The sequence below is a fragment of the Drosophila arizonae genome, chromosome X (assembly GCF_054131065.1).
Source record: "Drosophila arizonae isolate 15081-1271.41 chromosome X, UAZ_ARI_1.0, whole genome shotgun sequence".
In the NCBI taxonomy this organism is placed as follows: Eukaryota; Metazoa; Arthropoda; class Insecta; order Diptera; family Drosophilidae; genus Drosophila; species Drosophila arizonae.
The window spans coordinates 31,000,113-31,019,960 of record NC_142927.1 but is presented as its reverse complement, the minus strand read 5'-3'; the positions used below and the strand labels follow the sequence as shown (position 1 = coordinate 31,019,960).

The 19,848-nt window shown below is 38.0% G+C and overlaps 3 protein-coding genes across 4 annotated transcripts; 2 read left to right on the top strand and 1 right to left on the bottom strand.

The window, feature by feature from the left end:
- Positions 1-1,205: 1,205 nt before the first annotated feature.
- Trf2 (TATA box binding protein-related factor 2) lies at positions 1,206-9,227 on the top strand. Its single transcript, XM_089474626.1, has 4 exons — positions 1,206-2,777; positions 2,835-3,087; positions 3,205-4,395; positions 4,649-9,227. Exons 1-3 carry the CDS (start codon positions 1,779-1,781, stop codon positions 3,948-3,950), a joined length of 1,998 nt encoding a protein of 665 aa, XP_089330752.1. The 5' UTR covers positions 1,206-1,778; the 3' UTR covers positions 3,951-4,395; positions 4,649-9,227.
- A 994-nt stretch (positions 9,228-10,221) lies between these two features.
- On the top strand, positions 10,222-10,692 carry LOC108617893 (uncharacterized). The gene has a single exon (XM_018013751.2). It carries the CDS (start codon positions 10,222-10,224, stop codon positions 10,690-10,692), a length of 471 nt encoding a protein of 156 aa, XP_017869240.1.
- Positions 10,693-10,938: 246 nt separating this feature from the next.
- On the bottom strand, positions 10,939-19,719 carry g (adaptor-related protein complex 3, delta 1 subunit-like garnet). Of its 2 annotated transcripts, none has more exons than XM_018013742.2 (13): positions 19,129-19,719; positions 18,109-18,204; positions 17,685-17,813; positions 17,488-17,628; positions 17,299-17,428; positions 17,093-17,232; positions 16,808-16,881; positions 14,850-14,998; positions 14,079-14,755; positions 13,030-13,672; positions 12,824-12,970; positions 12,627-12,759; positions 10,939-12,568 (listed from the first exon to the last, which is right to left on the bottom strand). In XM_018013742.2, exons 1-13 carry the CDS (start codon positions 19,222-19,224, stop codon positions 11,968-11,970), a joined length of 3,156 nt encoding a protein of 1,051 aa, XP_017869231.1. In that variant the 5' UTR covers positions 19,225-19,719; the 3' UTR covers positions 10,939-11,967. The 2 variants fall into 2 exon arrangements, with proteins under 2 accessions (XP_017869231.1, XP_017869230.1); XM_018013741.2 differs by lacking the exon at positions 16,808-16,881 and adding an exon at positions 15,655-15,728 and having other exon boundaries at positions 19,129-19,718.
- Between the last annotated feature and the right edge of the window lie 129 nt (positions 19,720-19,848).

The window sequence follows — 19,848 nt, the reverse complement described above, 5'->3', positions numbered from 1 at the left end:
GTCTCGACAAGAGCTTTATTATTTCTGCTGCGTTGCTGTAAAATAAATTTCGATTTCGATAGAATGCACCCTACATAGGAATGTACATACGTACGTACATTCGTATGCAAACATATTTGTCTATGTGCAGATATACACACATACGCACTCGTGTGCGTGCTTGTGTAGGTGAATTACGCGGATGCCTTTGTGTTTGTGCATACATATTTGAAATTGCTAGGCTGTATTTTTTTTTTTTTTTTACATATCAACTGTGTATTATTAAAATTCAAGCAATGAGCACACACATTTGTCATTTGATTTGCATTTTACTGTGCATTTATTTCTTTAAACTTTTTATTGCTTCCTATTTTCGATTCGCGTGGCTGTTTTTATACCCTGTATATAATCATTATCAAATGAAGGGTGTATCTTTTGGGTAAAGCACAAGATACATATATACATATATATACATATATATATATATATATATATATGTATATGCTTAATTAATTTCCATTTGAAAATTATGTACATTGTAATGATAATAATTGTGTAGGGTATTTGCAACTCGTTACTCAAGTCAAACAGATTTTGGTTAATTTTATCTGCCTGGCTGCAGTTAAAAATAGGCGGACAAAAGCGGCTACAGCAACAGAATGCGACTTACGCATTCACGAACACTCGCACACACACGTACACGCACGCATAGCGGATCATACAGATTTACATATGTACATGTACATGCATGTATGTATGTAGTATGACTTTCAACATTAGACAAGAGATGATGTATGGAATAAATTAAAAGTATGCTTTGCTATTAATTTAATCTTTCAATTGGAAAAAATTGGAAATCATGCAAAATTCATTCAGCCGCATCTTAGATTACGAGCCACTTATGTACATACATATGTAAAAAAGTAAATACATACATGTATGTAAATATGTACATACATATATACATACATATGTAGTTTGTTGAGAGACAATATATGTATGTATGTATGTACGTATTCGAACTTGTGAAAATGAATTTTAATAGACAAACTTCTCTCTTGAAATTGGAATTTAAATAAGCATATACATATGTTTTTATACATATCAACATACATACATATACATACATCATTTACCTATGTATCAGTACCATAAGCAAACAATGTATGCAACGGAACTGTGGTAGATAAAATTTGCAATTAAAGCGGATACGCTACTAGATTAAACTGGATACGCTCTAAGTAATAATATAAAGTGCGATAGCTATTGGAGAACGGAACCGAAAGAGAACTAAAACTCCAGCAGAGTGCGAATATCACAATAATTGCCTACCAATTCTCTCGCTCTCTCGTGAATGTCAATTAAGAGGAGCCGCATAAAATACGGGCGACAGGCAGGTAAACAGGAAGTAGCGAAAAAAAACATCTTAAAATACGGCAACGCTGGCAACATTGGCAACAGCTGCAGCGAATTATTACAGCAACTACAAAACGCAACCGCATTCAGCATTAAGAGCGATAGTTGTTAGCGTCGAGTGCCTTTAAACCTGCTGCCGCCGCCGCAGCCGCAGCCGCTGCCAGACGCAAGCAGCAGCAGCGCAGCAGTGGGCAGCGATGAGTACCTAGCAGGAACAACAATAGTGACGTTACCCCAACTGCCTAAGAAATTGCAACTGCGAGACTGCGACAGAGAGTGACTGGAGAGAGGGGAGAGGCAGAGTGAGAGAGTGCAAACGATTATAGGAGAGAAAAAATACATTTTCACAAGTGTAAGCAGCGGAAGTGGGGGGTAGCAGCCTAATGCAAAACAATATGGTGAGCATACCAGCGGCCAATTTGAACGGCGGCCTAAAGGCATCCAACGGCAGCGGAACCGTCGTTGGCGTCGCCGGCACAGTGCTGGCCAATGGGCAGCGCGTATTCCTAACGCCTGCGTCCAGCTATCATTTAGCCGCACGGCAAACAACGGTCAGCGGGTCTGCGACCTCCGGCGTGGGCATGGGTATGGGCATGGTGTCCACGGCCAAAGGCGCCAGCAGCAGCAGTCTTGGCGTTGTCGGCGGTGTCGGCGGTGGCAGCAACGCGACTGCGGCATCATCGGCGAGCACGACGGCGGGCACTGTGCGCTATTTCTCGCAGTTCAGCAAGCTACAGCCGGTGCAGCAACTGCAGAACAGTTCTGGGCAACTAAAGCTGCTCAATGGCGATACGATGGTGTTAGTCAACGGCGCCAAACCGCTCATCTTCACCAATCCCAACAGCAAGTTGCTTACACCAACGACGTCAACAACAATAAATTCAACATCTGCAGCGGCAACAACTACGGCAACAGCAACAGCAACAGCAACAGCAACAACAACCGCAGCAACAACAGTTCCTAATGGTAACAGGGTGTTAATGAACAAGCAGCAGCAACTACAGAAACAACAACAGCCAGCGACTGTGATTGATGAGGTGCAGCAGGAGGAGCTGCAGCTGGAAGATGATGGCGATATGGTCGAGATCAAGCAGGAGGATGGACAGCAACCTCAACAGCAACAGCAGGGTGATCCGATGATCGCCAGCAAAACCACCGATCCCGATGCCGAACCGGAGCTGGATATTGTGATTAACAATGTGGTGTGCTCGTTCAGTGTGCGCTGCCATCTAAAGCTGCGCGAGATCGCGCTGAATGGCTCCAATGTGGAGTATAGGCGGGAAAATGGAATGGTCACCATGAAGCTGCGTCGTCCCTATACAACGGCCTCCATTTGGTCATCCGGTCGGATTACGTGCACGGGCGCCACCTCTGAGTCGCAGGTAAGGCATCCTCTCAAGATTACATTCATCCAGGCACTTACTATTTTTTGATTGTAGGCCAAGATCGCAGCTCGGCGCTATGCGCGCTGCCTAAGCAAACTCGGATTCCCGACCCACTTTCAAAACTTTCGGATCGTGAATGTGCTCGGCACCTGCAGCATGCCATGGGCCATCAAGATAGTCAATTTCTCGGAGCGCCATCGCGACAATGCCAGCTATGAGCCCGAACTGCATCCGGGCGTGACGTACAAGATGCGCGAGCCAAAAGCAACGCTTAAGATCTTCTCCACGGGCAGCATAACGGTAACAGGTAAGCGAAATGGAAGCTGGCTGGGAGAGGAGGAACAAGACTGACTTCTATATTATAATTCATACACATAAAAATCAGAGTATTCAGTTGTTAAATCTCAATTTTCCATATGTACAGCCGCCAGCGTGAACGACGTCGAATCCGCCATACAGCATATATATCCTTTGGTGCACGAGTTCCGTAAGCAGCGCTCTGCAGAGGAGCTGCAGCATCTGCGTCAAAAGAATCGTGGCCAGGCCGGCGACGAGCTCAGCGATCAGGAGCAGCAGCTGGCGTCGGAGAGCAAGAGCCAGGACAAGGATGATGAGTTTTTGAACCCCAGCGCAACACACTCAGAGGCTGGCAGCAGCCTCTACTCTGGTTCTCTGTATGCGACCCGTCGCACAGAGCAGGTAACCAGCAGCAGCACCAGCAGCAGCACCACCAGTGGCGGTGACAACATCTGTGCCAACGCACGTCGCCGGGCTACCGAGTGCTGGGCTACCAAGCTGCAGAACAAACGTCCGCGCTACAACGATCCGGGGTCGACGACAATTGCCTCCGCCGGTCACATGGGTCGCGCTGGGAGCAGCAGCTGCAGCAGCACCGTCGTCAGCGGCAGCTACAGCGCCAACTTCAGCGCCATTGGAGTGGCAGGCGGCTCTGCCGCCTCCGCGACGACGGGGCAACTGCGCTTGGGCAAGCCTCTCGTGCCCGTCGATGTGATTCTGAAACAGACCAGCTCGCGGGCGCGTAACGCGGCAATAGGCGCCACTGCTGGCGACAATGGGTTCTATACCAAGCGCGAGACGTTCTCTCCAACGGATTTCCAAGTGGACGATCTGATCGAGGAGGATGACGACGAATTAGGCATGCACTTTTAGGAGCATCCAATGGAACAAATTGAGCCGAGCAAGCGAATGAAATTTGGTGAATCAGTCAGAAGTTTCCCATGCCAAATTTATCTAAGAGTTTTACGAATGAGAAACGTGAAGAAACGAGCAAAGCATGCAAACACTCACACAGACATATACACACTCACTGAGACACAGAGACGCATGTTATGGAATTTCTTATGTGCTCTGTAAATGCATTTAACATAAGCTTCACATAATGTTGACAGACAACCTCAACAAAAACACATATAAACGCATGCATACATATGTGCATGTATTCAAATACATACACATACATTCAGTGTGCAAGCGATATGAGCAACTGCAGCATCAGCAGCGTCAACAAAGGACGGCGAATTCAAAATCCAAATCAAATATTTTCTATACAAAAAATTAAAAACAAAAACCCATGAGCCAAATATTTATTATTAAGGTGAGTCTAAAATAATCGTTGATATTAACTCTTTTATTAAGATGTATTTGCTGTCTATATGAATATTGCTCTTATAGCTAACAACAACTGAGTCATTTAATCGCTACGTCATAAAGTAAAGCGCACGTGCATTGTGATTGAGTGACTTGCTGTTGAATTACGTATCTTTGTAGATATATGATGCATTCTTTATGTTGCAAATAAGTTGGGTACCTTTTGACATAATTGTAACCGTTTCGTATTCTTTTTGCAGATTACGTTTAGACAGAGCAAAGTACGTAGATGACAATTGACGTACAGCGAGACTACAGACACGGCGATTAAATTGATCAGCTTCTGCGAGATGGTATAAATTAATTTTACCATATGCATGTTCACATACACACATATATAGACTAAATGTAACAAATATCAGCAAATGTGTGCGACACACATACGTATAAATGAATACATATGTCATTTACATATACGTATTGAAACCCTCAATAACTGCAATTACGATGATAATCTGCAACAGCGACCCGAACTCAATGGAACAAGTGAAAACTGGAAGTTAAGCAACTATTACACACAAACAAACAAACAAACAGATCAGATCGACATAAACAGTCGATTTCTTCGCGATACCAATCCGTATTGTAAATACATATGTATGTAATTACGTATGTCAGCAAACCACCGCCTAATAAATACTGTTACTACACTTTTAACAAAAGCAAAAACAAAAACACTATGTAATAATTTTAGTGCTATGTTTTTTCATTTACATTTATTTAGTTCAATGATAAATGGAACTTTTTAATCCTTTGCTGTACAGCCGCTGTTACGGTTAGCAAGAAATACAAAAGCAAAAGTAAATGTTATGCAGCTGTTACGTCACAATTCAGCAGCCGGCATTGCACATAACGAATCCCAAGAAAAGAAAAATGAAAACAATTATGTTTTAACTAGCACATTTATTTAGGTTTTTTTTTTCTAATTTTTTAATATTTAAATTTGATTATTTTGACAATTGAATTTTTTATTTTTTTTTTATTATATGAAATGATAAAAGCAATTATACTTTTAGAAAGTTCTTGAGAAACAACAATTAGTTTCGGTTCAACTTAAATGTAGTGCATTATTATTATTGTAAGGGATTATTTTAGACTTTTTCTGTTTTTAATTATATGTTAAGTGTTTATTAGTTATTCAAAGTTAAGCAATTATATATCAAATATGTATAATTTATACAACATATATACATACTACACTTATATCTGGTCACTTGTAAACCAATAACAAAAATACGCAAAATATGCTAAAACAAATTAATTTAATTCATTAAATTTACACTTTATACATTGCATATATGGAAAGGGCAGAAAAACATATTACATGTACATCCAATTTGTCAACTGTCCGTTCATTCCGTGAGAAAACAGAATCTTACGAGGGTCAACATATTTATATTTTTTTTTTTTTCATAATTTTTTTAAGATTTAAACTTGTTCCTGTGTTGTTAAAATGAAAATGAAGAAAAACAAATCGAAAACAAAAATGTAGTTTATAAATTAATTGTATTTAACATGCGCACCCGCGCGCATTTACACACACACATACGTCAATGCTTGCATTCATAATAGCCGCAGCAACAACAATAAGAGCGCTCACAAAATCATAAGCAATAAATATTGTACATTTGACATATAGAAAACAAATAGATATGTAAACCAATGTAAAGAGCAAGAAGAGAGGATAACAAAATGCGTTTAATACGTAAATACATGCATGCCTATTTATATACATACATACATACATATATGCGTAATCTACAGTTATTTATCAGCAGCAGAAAGTAAAAGAATATGATACGGAGAGAAAGCGTAATGAAACAACACGTCGCCAATTCTTGGTCGCTTTATGCGTTCACGCACACAAAGCGCAACAGAAAGAGTAAGCGCGAATGAGACTGAGTGGGTATAGGCGGAGGGAGAGAGAGGATTGCAAATGGAATGGAACGCTAGTGGATATGCATGGTCACGTGCATTGTGCATATTAATGGCATACATACATTTGTACATGAATATGTATGTATGGGTGCTTGTATTTAACGTGAGTTTTCTCTTAACAAAAGGAAATCGTAACATGTTTTCATGCCATACTTCGCCGTTAACATTTTTTGGCAGAACAAGCACATCAATTGTTCAATTCAAATTTGTACATAGCTACGTAATTATTTAGACAGGCATAAGTACACACATACACACACACCCAAATACAAAACCGATCAACCCTAACACTATCCACCACACCTAACTGCTGGAAAGCAAATGTGAATAGTTATTAAAGCATAAAAACCAACACGAAATATCAATGCATATGCCTTATGTATGTTATGCGTATATTAAGAGAAACTACACATACACACGTATGTATGTACATATCTATATATGTACGCTTGCAATGGCCGTTGCTTTTCAAAAATTCTTATGTTCGTCTTCTCTCATAAGTTAACAATTAATAAAAATGGTTGGTGATATCTCTTCATCCGTTTATCTATTTATCTGTCGTTTTGTCTCCTTCAATTGAGCTAAAATTAAAATAAATATATTTAAGTTACTGCATTCCGAAATTTAGTTTGAATATTTTTTCCTTTATAAAACTGTTTTAATATTGTTTACAATCCTGTTTAAAAATGGTTTCTTAAACATACATACATATATATGTATGTATGTAATTCTTTTTCTTCAGTGCGGACGTCCGCAAATAAAATATTCGTTCATATCGTTCAATATTATGCATAATCAGAATACAAATCATTAGCAGAGGTTACAAAACTAACGTAATTACACTTACACTCACATACATACATACATACATACATACACACACATACACACATAAATTCATATATTAATGATATCAATTTGGCGATATTAACTAGAATTTTAAAAACAAAAGTTCACTTGAATGTATTTCGCTTTTTTGTATTAGTGTGTAAAATTATATGTACATATATATACATCAATGAAGGCCTAAATTAAAGTAAATTATTATATATTATTGATGTATGTAAAACCCAACAAAAACAAATTGCCTTTAGGGAACAAATAAAAGTGTGTGGAAGATGACTAAAAAATGAAGCCAAGCAGCGAACCAAAATTTATTTTTGTGTGAATGCTAAGCAGTTAGATAAGGTGGGAGAAAGAGGGGGATACGAAATCTAAGCTTACGCAATCTAGATGAATAAAAAAAATACAATTTACATTTACCTAGTATATATAAAGTAACTGTTACAACTATAATGACAAAACTCTTCAAAAAGGGAAGCAAAAAACTAAAACTAAACTAAGTTAAGATTCTTCTTGAAAGTGAAATACCATTCTAACTGCCTTCAGAGAAAAAAAAAAAAAAAAAAAAAATTAACATCGACGTAATTAGCGAGAAAAAACATGTAAATTATATGGAAGCTTCAATTTGAAAACAGAAAAAAATAATAATAATAAATAAAAAAAAAAAAAACAAAACATAAAACATCCATTCAAACATTTCTCTACTATCTGTTAGTTCATCTGTCCTTTAATTATTATCATTTATTTCACTTAAAATGAAAACAAAATATAAAGATGACGAAGAAGTAACTGGAGAGCGCCTAAATAAGTATATTTGGTTTCATAAACTCTAAAAGCAAAGAAAAAAAAAAAAAAAAAGAAAACGTAAATATTTATAGAGTATACACACATATATTTTTTATTATTACGTATTTAATATGAAAAAAAATACACACACAAATGTAATTTAATGAAAAGCGTAAAATGAAAATTTACACACACAAACACAAGTGAAAAATCAAATAGCAAAATTATGTTTTTGTTTTGCCGTAAAGACTGCATTATACCAACAATTAATTATATACACACATATACATACATACGTTACATACAAAATTGTATGAAAAAACAGAGCTACAAAATTTGTAAAGAATTAAAAAAAAAAATAAACAACTTTAGAATTAGGCGTTAAATTAAAAGTTAAAAATTAAAAATAAATGCAACAAATACAAAAATAAAAGAAAAGAACAACTTTTATTTATTAACACCTAAGCTGTAAACTTATATAGAAACACTAATACCAAGAGCAAAGTGAAATGTTTTAAAACTGAAAAGAAGAGAAACAAATAACTAACAAAGTCAACTTAAAAGAAAAGCCTGCAATAATTACGAAAAGCAAGATGGAAATACCTTACTTAAGTGAAAACTATGAAAGTAACAAATAATTATATATATACATATAAAAAATATATAAATATATACATATTATTTATAAATGGAATAAAATAAGAATAGAAGGTAAATGAATACAAAGTTATTTATTCAAGATTTAAGTCATATTTCTGGAGTACCCCTCATCCCAAATAAAAGCAAAAAAGTAAAAAGAAAATGAAGATGGATTCATATATTGAAAATACCGAGAGGAAAACCAATTTAAGCTAAGCGAATGAGTTGATAAACAATAATAAATATATATATTATATATTATTATTATATATTATATATGTCTGATAAGTTTTCTTTTAGTAAGTTTAACTCCACTTATATTATTAATCAAAGGATATATTTAAAGGAAGCAAGAGCTATTGAGAGGGAGAGAAAGACATAGACAAAGAGAGAATGTGTGAGTGGGGCAGGGAGAGAGAGAGTGAGAAAGAGAGGGAGAGAGTGTGAGAGAGATAGTGCAGGTCTACTACATACATTATTAATGTACAAACAACAATGCCACATAAGCACATACAAACATACCCAAACTTGGAATAAAGACAAAAGAGAGATGCAACTTTAATTTCAAACATATTTTAGTTACATTCTTTTGAATCTTGTTTCAGCAAAGCAGAGTAAAAAAACAAATAGAGTGAAACACAAATGGAAATGAAGTGAAACAGTTAATTAAGTCAAAAACAGTACAACTGCCTTTAGTTGCAGTTAACTCAAAAATAAATATAAAGAAAATGAAAAGAACCAAATTAATCCCAATTTCTTTCAATAAACATAGTTCTATATGAATGAACTTTGCTATTTACTACCTTGATTTAACGGCCAATTGCTTTATCGCCTTAATTCGCTAAGACAGAAGGAATTTCGTTTTTATACCCTGAACCCATTTTCAATTGCAAATGACGGTATAATGGTTTTGTGGAAATGTATGTAGCAGGCAGAAGGAGGCGTGGCTGACGCCATGAAGTATATTTATTCTTGAATAATCAATTTCGTTTTTTCAGCGTGATTTGAACACTATTAGACCTAGAGACGTTAGGTCTACTGCGTTTCTACTTTTGATGATATACATTTTGATATACATACATATGTATTTTGAAATTCACAGATTTTGGGTACCATGCTTCCCTCGCCGCTAATTTGTAAAATAAGTATTTCAAGTGACTTGTGCTTTGGAATTTAAACACATTTGAACATTATGAAAGTTTCATGAAGATAGTCTTACATATTCAACAAATTCTCATACTTTCGCCCTCACTGCAGTCAAAAAATACAGAGCCGAGCAAACACGAAGTGGATTGGTGTTAACTGCATGTTTTTTGGATGCAGATGGAAAGAGTAGAGTATCTTTTAGCCGGATAGTGCCGGTGATGTAGGGTAACCGATTCAAGGTAAATTAATCGGTTGTGCTAGTAAATTAGTGTCAAACTAGGATTTGCTTTACTTCGAATATTAAGATGTATAATAGTATATATATTTATAAGTTCTGAACGAATCAAAATTATTAACAAACAAAAATTAATTCTGGCGACCAGTGTTAAAAGGGAATTACCGTTATTAATTGAGACGGAATATGTCGGAAACAATTGCAAAGGTCATCTACGGCACCGTCCTGCTGGCGATGATATTGCAAACGCCTAGGGTGTCCATTGTAATCACATACGATCCGAACCGCTCTTATCACTTCAATGCCGGGATCAACGGTATCCGGTCGAGCTTTCTGGTCGCCGCACTCTTCACTATGATGGCCGTGCTGCCCGTTCGTGAGTTCAATGGATTCATTAAGCCTGGCAAGAAACTGTTCCTGATGCTAATCTTTCCGTGGGTATCCACCTGTTGTATGATGTTTGTCTCCAACTCAGTGCTGCTGCTGAGGATTACGGAACGAACGCTAGTTCACAATTCCTGGAACTGTTTCGCCAAAGCTCTGCTGGCCTACTGCGCTCTCTTCGGATTCGCTACAGAGCTGATGCTGCACTGGTACTCCATCTATCAATACCATAACTGGCAACACGCCATCCACGAAAAGTCCCCAGCTTTATAAACCTGACACTGTTGCGACTGATGCCTCCAATGACACTAGCGACATTAGTTGATCAACATTGTTATTGATAAAAATCCCATTCACACGCATATACTACACGATCCTAATTATAAATGTCTTCAACTGCTACTGCTGAAAATAAATGCTGTCGAAATTAATAACAGTAAGGTAATCAATCTCCGGCTAGCTTCCATAAGTGGTAAAGCTATTTTCATGCAGCTTTCAATTTTGATTAAATCAAACAAGTTTTCTTTTCAATTGTTATGTTTATTGTTTTTCATTTCTTCATTTCGCTTCTGTTTCCTGCCTTCAATTTCAATTCTGTTTTTCTTCCAAGTTTTCAAGGAAATTTGCACCATGCAACAAAAAAAGCAAAAAGATGGAGCAGCTCTAGCTTCGGTTAACCGAACAACTGATGCCCTTACAATCACAAAAGACTTCATCAGATTTCGATCACAAGCCAATCTAAAATTATCTCAAGATTACGAAGGACTACAACCTTTTCGAAGTCATTATCTAAATTTGGTTAGTAAGACTAGGCTGCACAGTTATCAGACAAACAGACATCATTTAAGTAAGGCTCTGCAAGGGCATAGACGTAACACTGCTGGTTAATAGCTTGATCAAGATAATATTGAGTTCTTAAGCTAAACAGCTGGCTGAATAATTGGACGCAACATTTGCATTTGGTTATAACTAGGTATTACATTTCTCCAATATTTTCATTTAGTTAGTTATATATATATATATATATATATATATATATACACATATATGCACTCTATTGGTTCAACGTTTATATATTATTTCTATGTAGTATACAATCTATAGCATGTATAATTCGCTTATTTTACAAAATATTTGAAATGTGGTTTGATCGAATTGTATGTTGTCTGTCTATAATGGAATCTCTTTCCCGGTTCTAGGCTACAAATTCATTTAAAAAATAGAAATATTACTATTCATCAATTCTATTCATTTCTTTTGTTTGTTCATCATTTTCTCTATTCCTGTTTCAAGCCGCAACGGCAACTGCGGCTATAAAAATTACAATGTTAATATTAATTCATGTTTTTGTTTCCTCTTGTATTACTAGTAGTATCTGTTTTTAATTCAATTTGTTCAATTTGTTTTTATATCGCAGCGATAATTTAGACGTAGGATTAGGAGTAGGCCTTTAATTAAACTTAATTTAAAAATTCTTAACTAATGCATATTGCATATTGGAATTGGTGAATGGGGATTGATTTATGCATGTCTCTGGCTAGCTACTATCTAGAAAATCTCCTTGCTGGGCGTCGATATGCCCATCGGCTGCTCGTACTCCGATGCGGGTGACTTGTGTGTCCGTTTTTCCTTGTGTTGGGACTTGTCCTTCTTATGCTTTTTTTTATGCGCCTTGGCATCAACAGCTGCAGACACGTCACCCTCTGGGTGCGCAGCGGACGTCTCTCCCACATCAATGATAGTCGTCGAGCCTAACGTGTTTGCGGTCGCTTCGTCGTTCGTTAGCTTGCTTGATTTGTGCGCCCTCTTCTCGCGCTTCTTCTTCTTCAGATGCTGGCTGTGTTCAACATGTGATGGGGCAGTGTTGTTATTGTTGTTGTTGTTGCCATTATCTGTTGCTGTTCGACAGGGACTGCTCCCCGTGTCAATCAAGTCGGGCACAGAGTCCGGCTGCGATTGCGCCTGAGCCTTGCACGTTTTGTGCTCGCCTCGCGTCTTTTCCTTAGACTTTTTACCCTTTTTGCTAAGCATTGCCCCCGTCTCGGGAACCATGGATTCGGAAGCGGCTGACCCGATTTGAGCGTTCACACTTTCCTTGCCGCTCGCCGACGCAGTCTTCGATGACCTTGCAGGTGCTTCAAAGGCGGCCCTATTGAGAGATTATCAATCAAATGCTATTTGGATTCAGCTCCTGCATAGAGTCTTACATGTCTAGCTCGATATCGAGTGCACGATGCGGATCATTTGGATCGTATTTTCCATCCTTGTCCTCGCTGTCGGACAACGTTACGCCCTCGGGCATGTCCAACGTCGTGTTCACAATGTGCACTATCTTGGGTTCTAAAAGAAACATTTTTCACTATAGAATTTCTTCATTTTGAGTTACTGTTAGCACAGTGCTTACCCGCATCCGACTCGGAGCTGCTATTGTAGGCAACTTTGTTTTTTGATTTTTTGCTCTTCTTGCTTTTTTTATGCTTCTTTTTGGCATCTTTGCTGTGCGCCGCCGCTTCCTGTTGCTCCTTCAGATACTTGTCCGAACGCTTTGTGACTGCAAAAGTTGTTATAACAGTTAAACAAATGCATGGCATTTCACTTGTTTTCACTTACTGCCCACACGTAGCGCAGCCACGCCCTCAATGTCCAGTGGGAGCTCGGTTATGGGTATGTCATCGATGTTGTCGTACTGGTCGGCATTCGAGTTATTGCTGCTGTTGCCAATGGCCGCAGACGCCGAATTCGGCGTTGACTTCAGGTAATGCGGATTGTTCGACTGCTCGATGAGACGCGCCATGCGTTGGCGCTCCAGTTGCTCTGGCGTTAGCTCCAGACTCTTGCGTCGTTTGACGCCCGAGTGACTGCCGTTGCCGCCACCGCCTCCACCAGTGGCATCGTTGCCATCGTGAACGGCACTGACGAATAGCTCATCCTTGTCATGCTCAGAAGATGTGCTGCTTGCGTCGTCAGGGGGTGGCGCATTGATCCACTCGTCCAGGTCGAGTCCATCCGGCAGCGGCACCTTGCGCTGTGCCTTGGGCGCCACAGGTATTAGTTCGCCAGCGAACAGCAGCGCCATCTCCTGGACAATCTCAATGGCCATTGGCGGTATCGACCCCGTGGACGCTTCCTCTGGCTGAGTCAACTGCTTGCGCAGCATCTCGATTAGCATGCAGGCAGAGTTGGCGCGCTCCTGTACCTCAATATCGTTGGACCCATTGAAGTGTTGCAGCTTTTCCAGCACATGATCGCACAGCTGAATTCACACGAAGTACAAAGTGTGGATCAATTAACCGCATTGTCTTATACTTTAAGAAATAACATGTTTCCTTGTCATATATGGTATTCGAACTCAGTGGAAAGAAACATCGATTTTTATCGATTATAAGCAAAAGGAATAAGTTATCAAAATAAATGATACCAAAATATTTATAGATTGTTGTCTTCGATGGACATGGACTAGAGCGTGTCAACACGTCGTCCCGATTAGAAATGTGTATGTATACCTTTACAGATTTTAATGGATATAAGTAAAGGTAAAGCCAATAGGAATCTTAGGATAAATCTACAGATTTCATGTAAAACTCATCATCAACGTAGCGTCAAAACTCCTCTCTTTAAAGGAGGAGGAGAAGCTGTAGGGTGTGAATGGATGGACTTACCCGTACTATGCCGGGCATATCCTGTAGCTCGAGGCAAGTGGTGGCAAGCCGGGCGAACAGCTTGATCACATTCTGCACGTATACCCCCTGAATGTGGCCCGGCAGCTTACGTGGTCGTAGTAGAATGTTGAGAGTCCTCTCGGTGTCGGCTAATTCGCCAGAGAACTCGCCGACAATCCAGGCGGCGGCATAGAGCACCTCGTACATGGAGTTGCTTTGGGTCGAAACAGCAAATGTGTCCAGCAGATTGGTCATCTCATTAACGGCGAACTGACGCACCACGGGCACACGAATAGCGACGTCCAACAGCTGCTCGGCTATTAGACGGCCATGCTTGGAGCCGGCCTCTAGTTGGATGAGCTCAACGAGCACGGTCATATACCACTCGAAATTTGTCACGTACAGGTAGGAACTTTGTGCACATATCTCGATCACTTTGTAGAGCAGCTCGTCCCGATAAGCTGAGCCTTCGGCGCGCTCCATGTGGCCCAACAATCGCTTCACAATCTCCATGAGATTCTTTTTCGACACCATGCCATACAGCAGGTCCAAGGCGCGCAGTCGTATAGACTCGTCCTTGTCGTCTAAGCAAGCCAATATTAGATCCTTGTGCGTCTGCACGCTCTTCGGGTGCGTTTTCAGTATCTTCGACATGGCCAGCAAGCCTAGATATTTGACTGTAAGTAAATCAAGAGACGAAAGTGAGATGGTGGAAGGATGCGTAACATTTGAATATGAATCGACCTATGCAATATATAGATATATACTTACGATTCTGATCTGAGTCGACAATCAGGATGCGCAGCTTCTGCACGCACAGCTGGATGGAGGCGCTGTGGTTGGGCATGCCGCTGCTGATGCTGATGAGGACGGCGATGACTGTATTGATGCACTCGTAGAGGAGGCTCATTGCCGAGGTGCTGTTTGGGTTGGACGGTTGGACACGGGTTGGCGGGTTAGGGCGGCGTTATATCAAAGATTTCAGTTCGATTAAAGCAGCACAAAAGAAGCAAAACAACAACAACAACAGCAGCAATTGCAATTGCAATTACAACAACAACAATAACAACAACAATAGCAATCAGCAATTAAGAATTAAGAATAAAAAAAAGAAAATAACAGAAAACAAATTAATATTTACAAAATCTACTTAATTATATAAATAGTATTTATGTACAATAGCTAATAATAATAAGAGAAAAACTAAATGAAATATAAACTCGATTTCATTTTAATGTTGGTGCTCGAAGCATTCAACGTAAGAGAGTAAGCGCAAAAGAGAGAGCGAGATAGCTGAAGGGAGAGCTTAAATGTAACTAAACAAATATATATATATATATATATATATATATATATATATATATATATATATATATATATTTTTTTTTATTATAGAGATTAAACAAGCAAATTAAATGTTTTCTTCGTTTTTCTTGTTTGTTGTTCTGTATTTCTTTGTTATGATATTGCATGGATGAATCAGCTCTCGATCTTCTTTGTTTTCGTTTTTGTTTTCGTCTTTCCAGAGTTTTTTTTTTTTTTTGTTTTTTGTTTTTGTTAAATAATAAGAACTTGCCTATGAATTAGATTTGTGAGTGGCTCTATTAATTTCTTTCCTAGCCGGGGTTCTAAGGGAGTTAAAGCGCCAAACTGCAAATATGCAAAGAGAAAAGAAACAAGCAACAAATTATACCATAATACACAATATACATACATACGATTGTATTGAGTACATAAAACTAAACAAGATCATTAAAATCACAAAAAATAACAACAATAAAATTAATATGCTGAAATTAATATTGATAAAAGATCCAATAATAACATTTGTATATGTACACATGTACATATTCATACCCATACACATACATAGTTACATACACATGTACAGCATGTATGCCATACACATGTACATATATACATATGTAGATCGGCTAGGACTATTTGGCATATCTCTCACTGGAAATTTTTCGAACGGGCAAAAAATAAAAAATATCAAATATATATTTTTTATTATGTTTAAGAAATAAAAAAAATTAAAATAAAATATAGGTATATATTAAAAAGCATAAAGTATGCATATGTTTAATGAATTGATACGTAATCTGCTTCGTCTCAAGAACAGTCCGCTTTAAGCGGAGTCGGTTTAACCGGATTCTACTGTATATACTGCATATGTGTTTCTGCCTTAAAAGAGAAGGTAATTGCGAGGATTGTTAAAGCTCACAGCCAGCTGTTTGCAAATACATATGATTTAAATATTCCGATCCTAAATCTAAGCGATTTTAGCAAGCAAATAAATTTTGGGTAAACTTTCTTATGTTTTAATGAAATCGAATATTCTTTTTGGACAGCAAAAACATATATAAATGTGTGCATTGGAACATGAGAGCCATGTTTTCTATAACAACATTGACAGTTGAAATTATGTTTTTTTTTTTTTTTTGGGCTAGCAACAATTGTCCAATTAATTTTAATTTTTTGTATTTTATTTTATTTTTTTGTGCGAATATGTGAGTAGAAACAGTGATGAATCTAACGAACTGAAGCGAAACTTGAGATACAAATGAAGTGGAAATAAGAAATGCGTTAAGTGAAAAGAAGAAAATCAAACTAAGAAATAATATAGTTGAAGCGCGTGCTGTTTAATGTTGGTTTTTTAGATTTATAAATAATTTTCTTGATATATGGCTGCTTGCTTCAATTAACAAAAGCGCGCCGATAAAAACCTGGAAATAATTTCAATTAGGGGCTGAGTCAATTTGCGTCCCAGCGCCGGTTCAATTGATGTGAGGCTCGCGAACTGTTTATTCATTTTTTTTGTGGTTTATATTTTTCATTTTTGGTTTTCATGTTTCGATTTGTGGACAGGTAAGGGAGTGGAGGAGTAGGAGTTGTGTTAATTAACTTGTTGATAGACAAATATTCAGTTCGTATAATTATTGTACAGCAAAAGAATTTTTCAAATTTCTTTTTTGAAAACTAATTACAAATGCGGCACCGCAAATACTCACCAGCTTAATAATTTTAATCAACATCCAATTGTTGGTCGACGTGGTCATTAGTTTGAAGAACACCGGCGCCAAGGGCAGATAGTTCTTTGGATTCTTGCGCGCCAGCTCACAAATGACATTGACAGCAGCCGATTGTACACCTGGCAAAATATATAATGGTTACTTTAGTAGCTATATATATCTGTAGGCGTGCGGCTGGAAAGCACCTGGATCTGGATCCTCGAGTTTCTCTTTCAGCTTGGGAAACGCGGGCCGCAATGCTTCAGGATAGCGCAAAAATACCTTATACATCATTAGCACAGCCTTCATGCGCAGATACGGTTTCGTCGAGCTCATCTATAATGACAAAATAATTGATACAAATCGAGCTGCTCTTTCGGATTCATACACTCTACCAGTGTCATGATATCATTGGCCAGATCTCGCGATAAGTCTGGCGATATGAAACAGCTGAGCCCGCTTAAAGCTACGCCCGCATCGTATTGATTCTGTGAATTAAGGTCCTTGCGTATCATATTCGTGGTAAGCATCAGCAGCTGAAATTGCATTAAGCTAGTATTTGCATTACTCATCTGATTCGGATGGCACTCACTTCGCTGTCCGGATGAAAGCATTGACTAGCCGCCAGGTAACCGATTCGCTTACATGTGAAGCGCGAAGAGCTCATCACCTCAATTATGTTGAAGCCTGCCCACGAAATGTCATAGCCGAGCATTTGTATCTGTTCAAATAAAAATATGTGAATACAGAAAATCAATAAATATATTTGCATACGTATCCAGTAGATTCTCAATTGGCGAGCCAATCAGATTGAGCACTGGAATATGCTATCTTATTAAATAATTATATATTGAACTATATATATATATATATATATATATATATATATATATATATATATATATATATATATATATATATATATATATATATATATATATATATATATATATATAGATGGGCCTTTCCACATTATTTAATACCACATATTCTGCTTTTGTTGAGGACCAACTTACATAGGTTAACTTGGCCACTGCATTGCACTTGACGTTGATATTGTCCTGACGCAATTCCTGTTTGATCTCTTCAATGCATTGAGCTATGTACTTAGCCTGAAAAAAAAAACGTAAAAAAAAATATGGTGAAAATTTAATTAGTAATGAAATGAAAGCGTGTGTGTGTTGAATGCAATAACAATTCAAAGCATGTCTAATCATATTAAGCTTTCATGGGCAATCTGCATGACCCAAGCCGATTGGCGAACCGAATCAGGCACATAATAGAAAGGAAAAAGCAACAAAAATTAACCTGAATCTTATGCATCACAATTGTGCAGGGAGAGGGAGAAAGGGAAATGTCTTGTGCTATCAACTGAACTAAATACAATTGCAATGTCTATAGATTTATGCAAGTGTGTACATAGCTCCGTAAATACATATGTATGTATATACACACGTACATTGGCGCGTACAGAAATCAGCAATTTTTTTGCCGAAGCAACTGAAAATACAAAATTGCTGTTGCTGGAGAGTGGGAACAAAAGAAGCATGGATTATACAGATAATTATTAAAACTGTTTAGTCAACCAGACTTTATATACATATGTATATGTACATGGGTGGCATCAGCTGAAAATGGTGCTGTTAGGCAAAAGAATAAAATGTCTTTGATTTGATAAGGAAGCGTAAGCTGAAAGACGTTAAGAAAGTTCGGCTTCGCAGTGACAGAACATTTTCATTGGTTGTGAGTGCAAGTGTCGGTATGCCTGTGTGTGTGTGTGAGCTGCCACATCAATGAATTGAAAGACATTAAGAGTACCCGATATGAAGAGAGAGACAGAGAGTGGCAGAGGCGAAATACCGCTAATAGAGTCAAGCTTCTGAGCCTTTGGCAGATTTTGACGACATATATATGTATGTATGCAGACACAAACACACGACATCTATGCTAATGGAAATGAAATTTGACAGCTAATTAAGTCATTGTGTTGGTTCATGATAAGCACAAAAACAACTATTTGGCGTTGCGGCACTTGCCTCATTATCCTTATTATTTCGTATTCCGCGCACAAGGTCTGTCAAGTTTTTATCAAACATTCGTTCGAAATTTCCCTTCACTTTTTTTAACGCCATTTCGTCGACGTCGTCGTAGTCCCTGCGTGCGCTGCTATTGCTGCTCTCGTTGTTGTTGCTATTTTGTTTGCCTCCAGAGCAGCAATATGTTGGCTTCAAATTTGTAATTTAGCAACTCAACAATAAAAAAAATACCAAGAGACAGTGGATTTAATATGCCAGAGCAGCCGGTAGCCGTCAGCATTTATCTTTTCATTCGCTCTTTTGCTCTTGGTTTTTTGCTTTCGCACTTGCAAAAATCACTGCCAACGCGAAGTGCACACCAAACTCGCTGCGAATCCAAAGTTTTGCCACCTTTTGCTTCTGATAAGCTGGTGAAATTGCTTATTTGTTTAACCGATTCAAACGTTTAATTATTTGCGACAGGCGAGCTTCCTCAGCTTGCATTCTTGTGTTATTTCTTGCAATTGATTTTTAGTCGCTCTTTTACAAGTTTGTTGTGCTATTTGTTTATCGCCCACAAAAAAATAAGTTACTGCCGATATCGTACGTGCTATCGATAAGCACAGCATTGCTTCTACATCGATAGTTCTGCAGGTATACGGTCGTACCGATAACCAACTTGTATTCGATTATCCCGCCAAAATAGTAAATAAAAGTATATTCGAAAATGTTGGTTCACAT

Coding starts and splice junctions, on each gene's coding strand:
- LOC108617893 (XM_018013751.2), top strand. CDS start 10,222: ATGTCGGAAACAATTGCAAAGGTCATCTACGGCACCGTCCTGCTGGCG.
- g (XM_018013742.2), bottom strand. CDS start 19,224: ATGGCGTTAAAAAAAGTGAAGGGAAATTTCGAACGAATGTTTGATAAA. Junction 12,971..13,029: donor GGCTGCGCTACGTGTGGGCA/GTAAGTGAAAAC, acceptor CAACTTTTGCAG/TCACAAAGCGTTCGGACAAG. Junction 12,569..12,626: donor CTCGATATCGAGCTAGACAT/GTAAGACTCTAT, acceptor ATCTCTCAATAG/GGCCGCCTTTGAAGCACCTG.
- Trf2 (XM_089474626.1), top strand. CDS start 1,779: ATGCAAAACAATATGGTGAGCATACCAGCGGCCAATTTGAACGGCGGC. Junction 2,778..2,834: donor GCGCCACCTCTGAGTCGCAG/GTAAGGCATCCT, acceptor TTTTGATTGTAG/GCCAAGATCGCAGCTCGGCG. Junction 3,088..3,204: donor GGGCAGCATAACGGTAACAG/GTAAGCGAAATG, acceptor CCATATGTACAG/CCGCCAGCGTGAACGACGTC.